Here is a 16,845-nt window from a genome sequence, read left to right as displayed (position 1 = left end):
TAGGCAGTTCAGAATTTATGTCTCATTTATATTTGAATTTCATGAAAAGATGCAAGATACATATCCATCCCAGGGGCCTTTACAATCAAGAAAAGTTCCCTAAATTAGCAAGACTTCGCCAAGTCGTGGGAAACGGGAGAGGTGCCTGAGGACTGGAGGAAAGCAAATGTCATTCCAGTCTTCAAAAAGGGCAAGAAGGAGGACCTGGGTAACTATAGACTGGTCAGCCTCACCTCCATCCCTGGAAAGTGATGGAACAACTTATCCTTGGTGCCATCTCAAAACATATCAAGGATAATAGGGTCATTAGGAGCAGTCAATATGGGGAAGTTGTGCTTGACCAACCTCATTGACTTTTATGAGGGCATAACAAGATGGATGGATGATGGCAGAGTGGTGGACGTGGTCTACCTTGACTTGAGTAAGGCATTTGACACAGTCTCCCACAGCATCCTTACAGCTAAACTGAGGGAACGCGGTCTGGACGATCGGGTAGTGAGGTGGACTGGGAACTGGCTGAAGAGAAGAAGCCAGAGAGTTGTGGTCAATGGGGCAGAGTCCAATTGGAGGCCTGTATCTAGTGGAATCACTCATGGGTCAGTACTGGGGCCAGTACTATTCAATATATTAATCAATGATTTGGACGAGGGACTAGGGTGTACTATCAGCAAGTTTGCTGATGACACCAAGCTGGGAGGAGTGGCTGACATGCCAGAAGGCTCTGCTGCCATCCAGTGAGACCTGGATAGGCTGGAGAGTTGGGTGGGGAAAAATTTAATGAAATATAATTAGGGGAAGTGTAGAGTCTTGCATCTGGGCAGGAACAACCCCAGGTTCCAGTATAAGTTGGGGAATGACCTATTAGAGTGCAGTGTAGGGGAAAGGGACCTGGGGGTCCTGGTGGGCAGGAGGATGACCATGAGCCAGCACTGTGCCCTTGTGGCCAAGGAAGGCCAATGGCATCCTGGGGTGTATTAGAAGGGGGGTGGTTAGTAGATTGAGAGAGGTCCTCCTTCTCCTCTACTCTGCCCTGGTGAGACCACATCTGGAGTATTGTGTCCAGTTCTGGGCCCCTCGGTTCAAGAAGGACAGGGAACTGCTGGAGAGAGTCCAGCGCAGGGCAACCAAGATGATTAAGGGAGCGGAGCATCTCCCATATGAGGAAAGGCTGAAGGAGCTGGGTCTCTTTAGCTTGGAGAAGAGGAGACTGAGGGGTGACCTCATTAATATTTATAAATATATAAAGGGTGAGTGTCACAAGGATGGAGCCAGGCTCTTCTCGGTGACATCCAATGATAGGACAAGGGGTCATGGGTTCAAATTGGAACACAAGAGGTTCCACTTAAATATGAGAAGAAACTTCTTCTCAGTGGGGGTGACAGATACTGGAACAGGCTGCCCAGGGAGGTTGTGGAGTCTCCTTCTCTGGAGTCATTCAAAACCCACCTGGACACATTCCTGTGTAACCTCATCTAAGTGTTCCTGCTCCGGCAGGGGGATTGGACTGGATGATCTTTCGAGGTCCCTTCCAAACCCTAACATTCTGTGATTCTGTGATTCTGTGAAGAGGCCATTAATGTTTTGTCTCAGAATGGGTGTGTGTGAATATATTTAATTTTTTCATGAGCCAGTCTTTCTGTGTCTGAAGGCAACCTGTGTTGTTTTTTACACTAGGGCAATAGTGCAGACTTGACGGAAGTGTCACTGAAGTTGAGCATCAAAGCTCCAGGTGATATAATTGCAGCCCTGTTCTGTTTTGTTTTGATTTAATTGTCCAAAATCATCTTTCCCACCCCCCTCCCAGTTGTCTTTCAACAACACCAGCTGGCATTAGATATGCACTTTGGCATTCGTTGATTGTAATATGAGCAGCATTTTGTATTTCGGTGGTGTTGTTTCCTAACTGCCTTCCTTCCATTAAATATTTCTGTTCAGTTGTTCTCATCTAGAAATCCCACTAAATTTTTGTCTTTTACCTCTGAAAAGATAATGTACTCCCTTTTGAGAACTGTTTGTGTTTTGAATGCTCATTAAGAATAATATCAACTGCTGTGTGGCCTGGGCATTGTTCGGTGGTAATGTCTATTTTTTTTTAACTTAATTTTTGTCTTGGCTTCTCAGGGAAGTAGCAGACTGATCTGTTCTGTAGCTTTGCTGATAGAGTACTCTGTACATGGATTACGGTGAGATTCTTCAGGATTACTGCCACCTATTTTAGCAGCAGCTACTGAATAAGATTATATCAAGGTAGCCTGTTACTATTCTGAGGCTTGCAGGTGAAGAAATAGTTAAGTGTGGTTCCTTGTACTGCTTCCTTCCTATGTTAAGCTATAGTACTTCCCTATACAGAGAATAACAGGGTATGAACTTTTTCTTCTGCCAGGTGGGGAGCTATGACTGTAGTCTCTCTGGGCACATTTGGACTTTCTCTGTTTTAACCGTTAGCCGTTCTTCAAACATTTCAGTTCCTATTATGTCCATGTAAGTCACTATCAGTACCTGGACCTATAGGGTCATACACTACTAGGTCACACTTTGCAAGGATTTCAGGATGTATCTTCACTTGTAGCAAATCAAGGTAGTTCTTCTGATGTTGGTAAAGTTAAAACAGCTCAAGTGTTTCCTTTGGAGTTTTGGAATTTTAGAGTTTTTGGCCCAAGTAATAAGATTGTATTAGAAGTCTTGTATCCATGTCGTGTTGTATTCTTCCTTTATTTATCTTTAGATGTAAAAAGGCTCATTTTAATGACTTTGTAATGTAAATGATAACTTTGACTGTGAGTGTTCCCAAAGCCAAGATTTTTCAGCTGATTAAATCTTCTCCCAGATGCAGAATCTTGAGAATTCTAGAAAAGCAGGCTTTGAGGAATGTCTGCTTTTCTCCTTCACTCTTCCAGATCGTAAAACTTTCCCCTCAACCCCCCTTATCTTTGTAAATGATGGAAGAACTCTATGACTTTATTTTTAGGCAGAAATCTTCCCCTCATTTTGCAAGTCCACCTAGCCTTCCAGCCATCCTACTCCACAGCTGTCACAACAAACTTTCTCTCAGATGCTATTAAATGTATCAGACATCACTCTGCAGCATGTGAGTTTGTTACCCTGGGGCTTTTCAGTCTATTCTCATGTTATCAAAACCTCTGTGTGATTTCAAGGTTTCCTACATTCCTTGGAGGAAAATCAAATGGTACACGGTTAGGAAACTGATAGATGCTCTGCAGATTTAGCATATCTCTAGCAATTAAGTGGTTAATATCCTCAATTTATTGTTTTCTTTCCTCATTTCCCATAACCATGACTCTTGTGAACTCGCTGCATCCTTTTGTCTGTATTTTCAACTGGGATTTTGGGATAACTTTGCCACAGTGGAGAAGCAGCATTGCTCTTGCTTTGTTTATTCTATTTCTGTTCCCTCTGCTACTCTTTCAATTATTTGATTGCTGTAGACAGTTTTCTCATCTGAGAGGTTTTTTTATCCTCTTTCATTTTTTTTTACATCTGTTACATTTAAGTAATTTGTATTGTAATGATTTTAATGGTGGTAACACCAGTTAGACTGGTTACAGATTGGGTGTGCTAAACCTCTTTTATATAAGGGCACAATAAAACCTGAAGATCCCAATGAACTTGCACTTTAGCATCAAAGATGGTATTTAGCTACAGGTAAATGGATCGGACAATAGGTGGAAGCATCCTTAAAGTAGCTGCATAGTTGCTACCAAATGTATCATATGACATCATCTTTACTCCCAACCTAGCACTGTGCGGTACATTTCATTCTCTCATACTCATTAGACCTGAAAAAGACTTATATCCTGCCTTTAATTTGGACTCCTTGAAGATAAGAGTGACATGACCTTACAAATTGGGAATGGCCTCAGAATTACTTTAGCCAGCTCTCTCAGTGTTTGTGGGTACAACCCATCAGGTCCCATGGATTTACATATGTCCAGTTTGTTTAAGTGCTGCCTAACCTGGTCTTCCTCCACCAAGGGTATGTCTTCCTTGTTCCAGACTTTCCATTTGAAATGTTCTGCTAGGATTTGGCAGGAAGAAATCTTCCTCTTCTATGGACCATATCCAGACCATGTCCTTCTCTATGTGGATCCAGGTGCTGCCATGGCTGGGCGCCCCCTGTCCACTGCACCTGAAGCTAAAAGAACTGGAGCCGTTTTACATTATTGCCTTTTAGCTTTGTCCTTATTTGGAACCACAGAATTTCCCTGGTTCCTAAGTGTAGTCTTTCACCCTGGAAAGCTGAGAACCTACATAACCCTTTAAACTTGAGATGATTAAGCCCTGAGCCCTGCTGAAGTTTCTGAAGAGACCAAATTCATCTGGCATAAACACCCAGTGTCTAATATGTGAATGGCTTTCAGTTTTGTTCAAAATGGGAAGAGGAGCAAGGGCAGCTCCCACTTTCTGCTTGTTATGTCAGTGATTAGAAGTCCCTGTGAAGTAGTGAAAGGTGGAATTTGTAGGTTTTACATGGTCTTGAGAGCTTCACTTTTTAGGAGAATACCCTAAACATGAGGCTGCAGGCAAGGCTGGAACAGGACCATTCTGTATCATTTCCATGCTTGCAAGATGTACAGAGTCAGAGAAATAAAGTAGAGGGATTGTACCCTCTAATGAGCATCCTTGCTTCCTGGAAGCACAAGGGGAATCCCAGATTCTTATCCCTAGTTTAGAAAATGGTTATTTTGTCCTAAAAAGCCATGGAAGGAGATGCATTAATAGGGCTGGGAGAAAGAGCTGTACTTCCTGAAAGTGTGTTTTCTTCCTATCTCATTTTCTCTAAACTTCTGCTGAAGAAATCGAGTGAATAATTAAATTCATCAAACAATTGTGAGTATCCTATTTTTTTTTAATTTGTCTGGCACTGTGATGTTCATTTGTTGAGTCTTAACTAGTGAGATGTGCAAAACTCAGTAGTCTCTTTTCCCAGCTAGTTCACTGGTGTGATAATGTTGCAAAGACTGGGACAACAGATGTGCTATTCTGTCCCTGAATTAGCAGTGGAGTGATTCCTGTATTGCAGTCCAAGTTGAGTATGATGTTATTTTATCTAGCAGGGAACTATTTCTGAACACTGCTAGCTTTTGGACAGATGATGCTGGACTATTCAAGGAAGACACAATTCCCCTTCTTGTGTCCTTGCTCAGAGTTTGAATTCAGTTACACTCCTCTAACAATGTAGTGGCAGATAGCAAAACACTGTGCATGGCAGGAGTATCTTACCTCCACAAAAGCTGTGGAAACGTGTCTTTTTCAGTGGGAAATTCCTGGAAAAGCTGTGGGTCTTAAATGCAGCTTCTCTGGGGCAGCCTTTGGAGCGAGGATGCTGCTGGCTTTGAATGAGGCCAAGAAGACAAATAAAATGTTTCTTAGTTAAGGGAAATGTGATTTGATTTCTCCATTGAAAAAAATGCATGAAGTTGGGAGCTGGAGGCTCTTTGAGGTGGCCAATGTTAATTAAACAATCCTCCCATGTTTTCTATATAAGAACTAAATATATCAGCTTTCTCTGGTAGATTTTGCAAACCCTTAAACAAACAAAACTCCAAAGTTTAGTTTTTGAAACTGACTCTACAAAGTTGTTGTCTTACTCCATTCAGCAAGAATTTGTCTTCTGGCAAGAATCAGATTATTTTGCTTGCTTCTTTGTGGGTGATGAGCTTGGCAAAAATCAGAGAATGAGCATAGTCATCCTGAGAAAATTACTGATGTCTCTAGCAGAGGATGTCTATGAGCATGTAATTAACTGGTCCAAGGGGGAGGAACACGGGGAAAGTACAGAGCATAGCAATAAAAATACACCAATACCCTCTGTGTAGTGTAGCCACAAATAAACAGTAACTCAGACTATAAAAGGCATTTTACAGTTCTCTGTCAGTGTCCTGAGATAACCCAAGTCTTCTGCTCCTGGTTGTTTAAGACCTTTGCCCCGTCTGTCTCGCAGAGAGAGAGGAAATCTGTGTGATAGGTTTATCATTCAAAGATGAACTCTCAGATGATTTTTGTTGTTCTTTTGGGAAAATGACACTTCACTGTGAGGAAATTTTTACTGCCTTTATCTCAAGTTTAGGGGACATTTGAAGGAGAACAACTTAATATTCTTATATTACTAAAGCTATTGAACTTGCTGTTTATGAAAAGACCCATAAAGGCCTATGAAAAACTGGCAATTTGTGCTGGTTATCATATCAACTAGGCTTGGTGACTTAAAAAAGCTTGTGTGTATGTTTTTTGGGGGTTTGGTGTGTTGTTTTTGGATATTGTCTGCCTCAACATTAGGAAAGCTTTTGACACTGTCTCCTGTAAGATCTTGGGAAGCTGATGAAATATGGGCTGAATGAGCAGACAGTGAGGTGGATTGAAAACTGGCTCAACAGATGAGCTGAGAAGGTTGTGATCATTGGCACAAAGTCCAGTTGGCAGCCAGTAACTAGAGGTGTCCCCCAGAAGTCAATATTTGATATAATACTCTTCAACATCTTTGATGATAGGGATGCTTGGCCAGAAGGCACCCTCAGCAAAGTTTGCAGATGATACAAAGTTAGGAGGAGTGACTGATACGATAGATGGTTGTGCTGACATTCAGAGGAACCTCAACAGGCTGGAGAAATGGGCTGACAGGAACATCATGAAGTTCAACAAGGGGAACTGAGAAGTCCTGCACTGGAGAAGGAACAACCCCAGGCACCAAGGCCTGCTGGGGCCTGCCCAGCTGGAAAGCAGCTTTGCAGAAGATGATCTGGAGGTCCTGGTGGATACAAAGTTGAATGAACCAGCTGAATGTACCTTTGTGGCAATGGTCAACAGCTTGGTGGGCTGCATTAAGAGGAATGTTGCCAGCAGTTTGAGGGAGGTGGTCCTTACCCACTGCTCAGCTCTGGTGAGGCTACGCATAGAGTATTGTGTCCAGTTCTGGGTTCCCCAGTACACGAGGTAGATGATTAAAGGATTGAAGCATCTTCCATGCGAGGAGTGGCTAAGGTAGCTGGGACTTTTGAGCCTAGAGAACTGAAGGCTCTGGGAGAATCTCATCTGTGGTTATAAATACCTGATGGGAGGGTGCAAAGAGGACAGAGCCAGGCTCTTTTCCTTGATGCTGAGTGACAGAACCAGAGGCCATGGGCACAAACTGAAACACTGGAGGTTCCCTCTGAATATCAGGAAATATTTTTTACAGTGATGGTGACTGAGGTGGAACAGGTTGCCCAGGGAGGTTGTGGAGTCTCCCTCCTTGGAGACATTAAAAAGCTCTGTGGACATGGTCCTGGGCAGCCTTCTTTAGATTGCCCTGGACAAGATGAGCTCCAGAGGTTCCTTCCAACCTCAGCCATTCTGTGATTGTGTGATACACACTTCCCTGACTTTCCAGAAATTATATTTTAAAGTTACAAGTGCTTTCTTATAATGACATATAGGAAGGTTAAGCATTCACATTCCTAGTACCAACTAGATTCTAGTGAGGGTGATAATTCAGCTTTTCTTAGTATGTTCTGCCATTGTTAGGCTGAAGCTTCTTTGGAAGCATAACATAAATAAAAATCTGAGAGAAGTCAGAAGTAAAGTGGTAACTGTAAGTATCAAAGTTACATCTGAATTTCCCAGATTCTTGTTTATCTCAGCATGTTTCTTGAACAAGGAGACATCAAAGGAGTAGATCCTGCAACCTACATTGAGACAAAGATTTCTAAGTGGAAATATAAATACACTGAAACTAAGAGAGGACAGGAGAGGAAATGGGACAAGATACATACTAGATGTGATGTCAGAATTCATTGTATATGAAGGTAACTTAATTATGTCAAAGGCTTATTTTTCTTTATTTATTTTTAGCAAATGCTATAAAATGGTCCAGAATGAACATCCTGAGAAAACGAGTTTATCTATTTGTGGTTCATTGTTACAAACGTAAGTGGAAAGCTGGTTTCTTAGCTTAGATAATTCAGAACGGAGCTTGCAGAAGCTTTGAACACAACTGTGGCATGCACTCCCAGAGGCACAAAACTGGTGTAAACTCACTTTTACTCTCTCAGGAATTGGCTTGACTGCTAGTTTGCTGTGTGGCTTCTAAAGTGGGAGTTAATTCAGGAATATCCTGCAACTGGTGTTCTGTGGCAGTCAGATGAGGTAGATGCTCTTGGTCCCTTCTGGCATTATGATTTACAAAGCTATCTGGTTATTGTGAAATTTGCCTAATCCATAAAATGACTGAGAATTAACGCTCAATTAAAGCACCTGTAGTGTGCAGTTGTCTGAAAACAAAGGAGGATTTTTTTGTATTTTGCATGTGATAATCATATGTGGATATAATGTAGCAAATACATGTGTATATACATATCCTTATACCCTCCCCTGTTCCTTTGTACTGGCTCTCTGTATGCATATAACATCATGAACCAAAAAAACAAGGTGAGTACATTGTCATGATTCTTCAGGTCAGTGACTATAAAATGAAGAGTATAACTCTCCAGCAATATTAAATAAATACAAACAGGGAAGAAGGATTATGTGGAAAGCTTAACAGCAAAATATTTTAGTAACACTTCTGCCATGCAGGTCTGATTTACCCATATTTTATGCATATTAGCCAACTAATTAGTCCTTTGCTATTTGTAGAACAATTGTTGCCAAGCAAAACTTACTTTGTAGAGGCCAAAATTTGCCTTTAGTGTGCCTAGTTTTTGAGGCAAATTGCATTATTTTTCAAAAATGTTGGCATTCCCATGAAAGTCTATGAAAATGGCAAAAGTGCTGAACCAAAATCTTTTTGAGTTAGTAGTAATTGTCACTTCATTTGACCATAACTAATTACTATTTTTTTAAGTTTCATAATAGCTGCAGCTCTAGAGCTGATTTAAAGGCCTTATTTCTTATTGCTAATTTTTATCAAAGTGCAGCTTGATTTAAATTCAAAGGAAAATGAAAGTTACATTTCCTTTTGTGTATATCAGTAAAGACCTTTATATTTTGGGTTTCGGTAATCATACTTGCTATGTTATAAGAGAGCTTTGCAACTACTCCTAATCACTCCAGAGGGTGTTTTTTTTTTTTTGTCAGTTCAATCAATAGTATAGACAAACTGTTGCTTTTATAAGATTGAAAAATTTGTGACATCTTAAAAATGAGAACTTTTAATGATAAGTTGGATAAACTATAAATTGTTACCAAAGATAACTCTTGGCATTGAACACAGGATCAGCACCCCTAGCCTGGCACCTCTCTACAGTGCTGCTGAAGGCAGTCCTGAAGAGATACACTAGTTAATAAGAAATTGTGTTTCTCTGGTAGTCATGGATTTATGCAATGGAAAAAATAATACTTTCTTCCTGGGAGAATTTGATCTAAATTGCTCTGACTTCTTTCTAGTGCAATAGAAAGTGCTTTCCTGGTTACAAAGATAGAGATTAAGAAGCACTTTTATTCATGAATGTTTTTGTCCAGATGTTTTGTGTGAAGACATTTGATTTGGCACTTCTGGCAAATCCTGCTCCTAACAGAAAGGAGATGCAAAGCTCCTCCTGGATGGGAGCAGCGCTGGCTTTTGATTCAGTGAAAGATGTGATTATTTAAAGAGATGCAGCATTCCAATGATGTTTCTTAAGACCACAACAAAGACTGTGTCCAGTGTTCTAAGTATTTTTTTCATTTGCTTTCAATAATTGTGTCTCCAAGTTGAGTTTACTTTCCTGCCAGTTCTGATCAAAGCATTTTCATGATAAACTGATTTCTTTTCATTTTCATCTGTCTGCCAGTCCAAATAACAAAAAGTATTGCTGATAGCTGTATGATTTTTTTTCTTTTTGTCTCTCCAACAGGCCATCTGTGGAAAAGAAAAAAGTGAAAAAAATGAAGTATATACTCTTAATATTTTTCATGAATTTATTACCACAGCATGCTGGGAAGTCTTTGAGAAGAGATGACAGTTACCCCAAAACGTTTGAAGACATTAAAAATGAGATAGCTGGCTATCGTGATATTGCTAAAGCTATTATTGATCTTGCTGTTCATGGAAAAGCTCAAAACAGATCCTATGAAAGATTAGCAGTTTTTGCTGATACCATAGGACCCAGGCTCAGCGGTTCAAAAAATCTAGATGCAGCCATCAAGTATATGTTCAGTGCCCTGTGGGAAGATGGACTGGAAAATGTGCACCTGGAACCTGTGAAAGTACCACACTGGGAAAGAGGAGAAGAGTTTGCAATGATGTTGGAACCAAGGAATCACAGCATTGCTATTCTGGGTCTTGGGAGCAGCATTGCAACTCCTCCAGAAGGTAACTCTTCCTTTTGGAATTAAGTTTCACTTGCTTTTTTATGCCAAACTGTATTATAACCCAAACAGCTTCTCTCAGTGGACAAACTGAAGTTTTCTTCCTGCTATAATAGTTCTGCAAGACAAGATCCTATTGTTCCAGGACTGTTCTGTCTGATGTGGTTGTGAATGATGCAGTTTGGTTTCATTTAGTTTGGTTGAACCAGCTTGTAAAATTAGAGTTGATTCCTGAACTCTCCATTAAATATATAACCTTTTGTTTAACACTGCTGAACCTCGTTTGCAAATTTTCTACTTCTCCATTGAGGTTGGTGGGAAACTTGTTCTTGTGATCTGGGGTTTCCAGCCCTTCTTTTTCATTTTGGCCAGAGCCGTTCTCCATGGGGTGTTGAGTTGACATGTGATTTCTGCTCTTCTTCCTGCGCCCTGTCCTGCAATGCTCAGCGCTTTGCTCTGGCAACAAGACAGCAGGAAGAGGAGGAGAATCTTGCACTGAGCTTGGGAAGTGCCAGCTCATCGCTAAGCGTGGCATTTGGTATCTGTGTGTCCTTTCCCTCCCCCCACCTCCTCCCTCTTCTCATGCACCTTGGAAAAGTCTTTGGCACTTACCTATAACTGAACTGTGTGTTGCCTTTTAGTGGATCACATGTGATACGTTACTTTGGGAAAAAGAATAATCGTTAGTTGGGTTCAGTAAAATTCAGGTGTTTCATGCCCCAGAATGTTAGCTTGGTTGCAAATGTAATTTATAAGACTCTTGTTTCTGTACATATAGATGTGGGGCTTTCTCAGGATTGCTGTTTAAAGGCTGGATGACAACCTTCTGTGACTACTCCCAGTAAATAACAATAAACTTATTCATAGAGGGCTTCAAAAACATTCTTATTCCTTTATGAGAAAATAAATTTAGTTTAGGAAATAAAAGGTAACATGACACTCATAATTTTTTGAAGAATTGTACATTTTTGTGATTGTGAGCTTTCCATTTGAAATGAAACAAATAATGTATAAAAGCTGTTTCATTTAGAAAAAATATATAGCCCTTCAAAATACAACAAAGTTAAACTGGGTAATTTAAGATCTATTTGGAATAGATCCTACTCGGTTTGGGAAACTGCTACTGTAAATTTTGTCTGAGGTATTTCTTGGATATTGAGGTAAACACATGCTTAAAACTCAAACCTAGCCCATTAATAATATCTGTTTATCCCACTGTATGTCTAAGGCTTAGTGCTTAGATAGGAGAATATTTAAAGCAAAGGTTAAACCTAGAACATATTTTATGTCCTTTCCAGTCCTATTCCAAGCTTCCTAAAAAGGAAGTGAAAATAAAAATGGCATTTTTGGTGTTGAGCAAGTGTTACTGAACCTGCAAAGAGAACCTGCAATTTAGTCTTGGCGAACATCTTCACATCCCGAGAAGTCTGTTTTTTCACTTCTCGTTCTTAGCTATGTAGTTATTGGCACTTGACTGGTCTTACTTCTAGGTGTTCATTTTTCATTTAGAGAGATAATGAATTTATGTGGTTGAAAACGCTCACAGAAGCTAATCATGTCCTTTTTCATCTGTGAAGTTTTTATTATCCTGATGACTGAATGGTTGGGCTGGTGATGTCTTGGAAGGTAAGATTGTATTATCCAATGCTGGTTTATACTGTGTAATGTTCAAACCCCCATATTATTCTTCCTCATCTTTTTACTTTCCTCTGAGATCTGCCATATTTCTGAAGATGTTGTATGTGTTGGTGCTAGAACACTGCACAGCAATGCGATTTCTCACAGAAGAGCTGGCAGTTTCTCACACTTGGTGGAACCATTTTGATTAAATTACTTACCTTGCGACTTAAAATCTGTCCTACTGTTTGTGGCAGTTATGATTTCTGTTGGTCTCATCTCGCTCTGTTCAAGCAGTGACAGGTTTTCATGCAGGAGAAGGTTATGCAGGGTAGCTGGTCCCTGCTGAGCTCTTGGCTCTTGTTCTTCCCATCACTGGACTGGCCGCCTGGCTGACGGAAATGCCTGGCGAGAGCTGCTCATCACCAGCCTCACCAGGCAAGAGGATTGCAAGGTTTGCTGCTCGGAAAAGCGCCTGTCCTGAAACTCACGCTCATCCCAAGCGTGGAGTAAAAAATGTGTGGTTAGACTATTAAAACCACTGCCTCATCACTTGTGAGGAATTCATTCCCAGATCCGCTCCCTCTGCTCTAAGCAGCGATTGTCACCATACCCTGTTCCTGAGAAAAAGGGATAGGCGGCTGCCCTAAATCACATCGGAAATATTTGAACAATTTCCCTCAGTGAGGGAATATTGGCTGTTCTGATTTGTCTTCTTTTAGCCAAGAAGCTGTGGGAGTGTGAGTCATCCTGTAACCAAAATAATGCAACTCAATATGAGATGCTTGATATTGATTCTCCTGGCATTGCACTGCTGTTGCTGCACAGGATCAAACCCGGGAGATCTTCTGCTGCCACGCTGAGTTTTGCCAGAGGGACGCCTGAAGGGTTGAGTACTGGCTTTCAGATGGTGACTCCAGAATGTGGCTACTGGTGCCTGGGCTCTGCCAAGGAGCAGGGACACCCTTCAGAGCTGCCTCTAAAGTGTGCAGGTGATCCCTGAATGTGTTTGATATTAGCTTGATAGTTAATGTGCATTTTAAATTTGTGTTCCTATCAGGTTATGTTTCAGACCCCTTGGTTTGCAAATCACCATCTCTGTAGAGCCCTGACAGATCCCTTCCTTGACACTGCTGATGCCTACTTACCATCCAGAGGACAGCACTGCCTGGATGTTTTGTCTTTTAAAGTCCAAGAGTGGAGTTAAGATGAGAGGGGGTGACTTCTCCATCCGAGCAAGAGGTTCGAGAGACCATTTCTTGTTTTCTCATACTCTCAGTTATGTTCTGTATTCCTTCTTTCCTGTTACGTGCCTCCAGGTTTCAGATCTGATGAGGTAAGAAAATAAGGAAGTATTGGCAGAAACTTAAAATGCTGCTTCTCTCTGGATGTGTTTAGTGCTTTGTGCTGGACTCAGTGGCTCCCATTGCCCTCAGGGCTCCTGCTGGAGCTCAGTTCCCTGAGCTTGTGCTCTGAAGGGGTCTATATTAACATGGCAATAGCCTAACAGTAGTTAGAAACCTGGCTTTGGATGTTGGAAATTCAGGGCTTATTCTCCCTTCTGTCCATGGAAATTCAAAACACTGTTTCCTGAGAGTGACCCAATGGCCAGAGCACACGCTGAGGCTGCTCACTTTCCATTTTGGCATGCCATGCGAGTGTGTGGAAAAAAACCCACGATCCTTTGGGGCAGGAACAGGAAGCCCTAAATAGTAGCAGCATTTTAGCCATGGACCCTGAGCCAGCATTGACTCTGGTATACAAGGAGTGTCTCTTCCTGCAGGTCTTCTATCTAACCCATGCCTGTGGGGTTGAAAACGTGAATACAGCTTTTCCTGTTTATTGGATATGCTGGGATTTGCCGCCTCTGGCTCAGATGTGGGTCTGGCATAGAGCTGGTTGGCTCACTCAAGGTTGGAACAGTTCTGATGATATGCAGGAGGCATTTTGATACCTTGTGATCTTGTGGATAAAATCCACATTTCCTTATTTTCTTCTTCAGGTCTGGGCAACATGCCAGGATGTCAAATTTCCAGATTAAGCCTGATTTAAACAGCAAAAAGGGACACCACAGAAAAGGTTACATTTTTTTATTGTAGAGGAAAAAAAAATATTTTCCCTTTCAGCGTATCCCAAGATTTGAAGATGATGGGTCAAAGAGAAAGTTTCACTTCCTTTGATCTCCTTACAAGGAGGGAGTAACTTTCATGCCTGTCTTAGTGACAAGGAGAGGAGGAACATGAAACGCAGAGTGACCTGGAATTTCCACAAGTCAACAGAGACTAAAAATGGTCACCACCTCGAAGAAATGGATTTCTAGGTAACAAACAGGACTGAATGTTAGAAAGTGCCCAGTTTAGGGAGCTGACAAACTGGAGGTTCACCATATTTAGTCAATGCCCTTGTCTCATTTCCAGTGTTTCAACATTGGCAAAACCCAGCTATATATATAGAGACTGTGTTGATTTCTGGTAGTACTGATTATATCCCCCAAAATCCAAGGAAAACAGATGTAATTGTTGCTTTGAGAATCCCATAATTGAAGGAAAGTAGTAGTTTAGCAGATGTTTGACGATAAAATATCAAATAATTCATATTTTTGCATGTGTTTTAAAATGCATTTTTTTTTCCTGAAGAGTGACCCTGCCCTTTCGTTTTAAAGATACACTGACAAGTAGGACCAAACCCAGAATACAGCCTGCCCAAAATGTTGCAGCGAAACTGCAATAATATGAAGATAATGTATTGGCAAACTTTTTCCTAGTTTTTGTGTGCAAGTCGTGGGTTTTTTTTGTTTAATTATCAACAACATTTGGTCCAGTCTTGCTCTTATAGAAGCTGGTAGGAGTTTTGCCACTTAGATAACGTGAAAATAGTTTCAGCCTGCTATTTATAAAATGGGGATAATATGTGTCTCAAAGCTGTGGGAGGTGTGTGATGTTGCAATAGGCTCACAGTCTTTTTAAGCCAGAAATGCTGCTGAAATAAGTGGTCTGACCCCAGTCCTGGCTGATGCATCTTCCCCAGTGTTGACCCTCCTTTTTTGTTTCCCAGTGGTGAAGTAAAATAGGGAATTCATCTAGATTAACAAAAGGCCAACAAAAAGTTAGTTTTAATGTGTATCAGAGGATTTACCCTTGAGTTGCCAGCAACTTGGATGACCACTGACCTACTGGGAGAGAAGCAGATCCTTCTGGAGGGACTTGGGTACCCCCTCTTGATGGTGGTTCAGTGATGAGAACAGGGGCTGGAGAGAGTCACAGGCAGGAGAGCCCAGTGCAAAGCCCTTCTTCTGGCTTCACTGTGTCCCTCTTTTTCTATGCATGAGGAGCTCTTGATTCACATATTGAGACCATGAAGCCTCAGTACGGGGTGCCTGGATTGTTTATTATTACTTAGAGCAGTGCTGCTTGCGGTATGATAGTTATGCTACTGTTTTTCTTGGAATGTAAAAGATGACGTCCATAAAGGACCTCAGACGCTCTGGTGTTCAGTGGCCCAGCATCTGGGCCAAAAGTTAGTTCAGTGGCATTTCAAAGCTGTAGAGAGTAGGAGTAGCTGTGTGTCTTTGAGGTGGACATGCTGTCTGGGAAGGCCATGGGTTCCAGTCGCTGCTATAATGAATGTTCAAGTAAACTGTATGGATTTGCAATGGCAAAAAATGGAATTTTCACGTCCTGGCCCCATCCATCGTCACTGCGTTAAGAGTGGTTACCTAAGGATGGTAAGCCCAGGCTGAAGCTCCTGCCTCACACTGTTGGAGGCAGAATTTGAACATGATTTTCAGCATGCCTGAGGAATACACACACAGCTGGGTGGCATTGTCACCCTCCCTCCCAGGGGACAGCCTGCAGTGACTGGCATCTTGACTCACTAAGGAGGGAACGACTGCCCTCCATACTTCCCACCTTGGGCACCTGTGTGCTCCAAAACTGGCCTTTCTGGGTCCTATTCTTGGGTGCCTGATTCTCCACAGACATTGCAGAACAAGCCTGTGTCCCGTGTAGGGCTGCTCCTGGGAGAACCAGACCTGTTGCCCCACTCTTTTAGCATCCAAGGCTTCATGCTGGGGGTTGAGTCCAACACCCTTGCTGCAAGGATTTACCGCTGCACAGTGAGCTACATGTTATTGGAACCAAGCTGTTCTAATGAGAGCCAGTACTTGCTGGAAATTGTAACTCATACTTGTCGAAAATGTAACTATTATATAGTGTTTATTTTTCTTTATGTTCTTCTTAAAGGACTGAGTAGTACATTAGTTCCTGTGCTATGCATCAGAGCTGAATGTGATTTTGGATAACTCTCCTATGTAATTTTAGTTTCATGAAGTAATTCTCTTTGCTGTTCCACAGAGTAGGTGAGGTCACATTTTCCAGAAGTATTTTCAGATTTTACATTTTTTTTCTTCCTGATAAGAGCCTTCTTCTTTTTTTTTATTTTTTCCACAGTTCCCCTAAAATATTTAATCTTTTCTCCATATTTTAATTCTCATATTGTTACGTGTTGATAGAGCAAATGTGTTTCTAGGTGTTAAGGTATTTTATATTTTCATTACATGCTAATAATTTTGAGGAAAAAAAAAAGTGATGAAATTAATCTTTCATTTGCTTCAGCCTGACACCACGCCTTAATTTGATGAGTTCATTATGGACCCAGAATTTGGGTTGTTTTTTCTGAAAATCTTGTTGAATTATGTGTGGCATTGGGGGAAACCTGAACTAAGTCCTGGAGAGAGCTGAAAAGCTATATGTTTTTAGAAGAGGTAGGATAGAAGTTGAGGGGAAAAATGTTTTCTGAGCTGATTATAAAGGGTGCTAAACCTGAATAGGATATAATGCAGGGTCCCTAAACTTACTTAGCTTTCAATAATGTATTTGTCTTTTCCCTATACTCCTCAAAATTGTTTTTTTTTGACCTGTCCCAACAACTACCTTTCTCTGCTAT

The 16,845-nt window shown here is 41.2% G+C and overlaps 1 protein-coding gene across 4 annotated transcripts in view; it reads left to right on the top strand.

Moving 5' to 3' along the window:
• CPQ (carboxypeptidase Q) overlaps positions 1-16,845 on the top strand; it is a 161,193-nt gene that overhangs the window by 13,902 nt on the left and 130,446 nt on the right. For 3 of the 4 annotated variants that reach the window (XM_082045124.1, XM_082045122.1, XM_082045121.1), the window contains one exon: positions 9,831-10,288. In XM_082045124.1, coding sequence (XP_081901250.1) covers positions 9,862-10,288 — 427 coding nt within the window. In that variant the 5' untranslated portion in view covers positions 9,831-9,861. Of the gene's footprint in view, positions 1-4,722; positions 4,849-9,830; positions 10,289-16,845 lie in introns of those variants that run through there. The other variant, XM_082045123.1, reaches the window with a different exon arrangement.

The sequence above is a fragment of the Streptopelia decaocto genome, assembly GCF_964273445.1.
Source record: "Streptopelia decaocto genome assembly, chromosome: 2".
Taxonomy (NCBI): Eukaryota; Metazoa; Chordata; class Aves; order Columbiformes; family Columbidae; genus Streptopelia; species Streptopelia decaocto.
The sequence above is the reverse complement of the archived record's forward strand: the minus strand, read 5'-3'. Positions and strand labels throughout refer to the sequence as shown.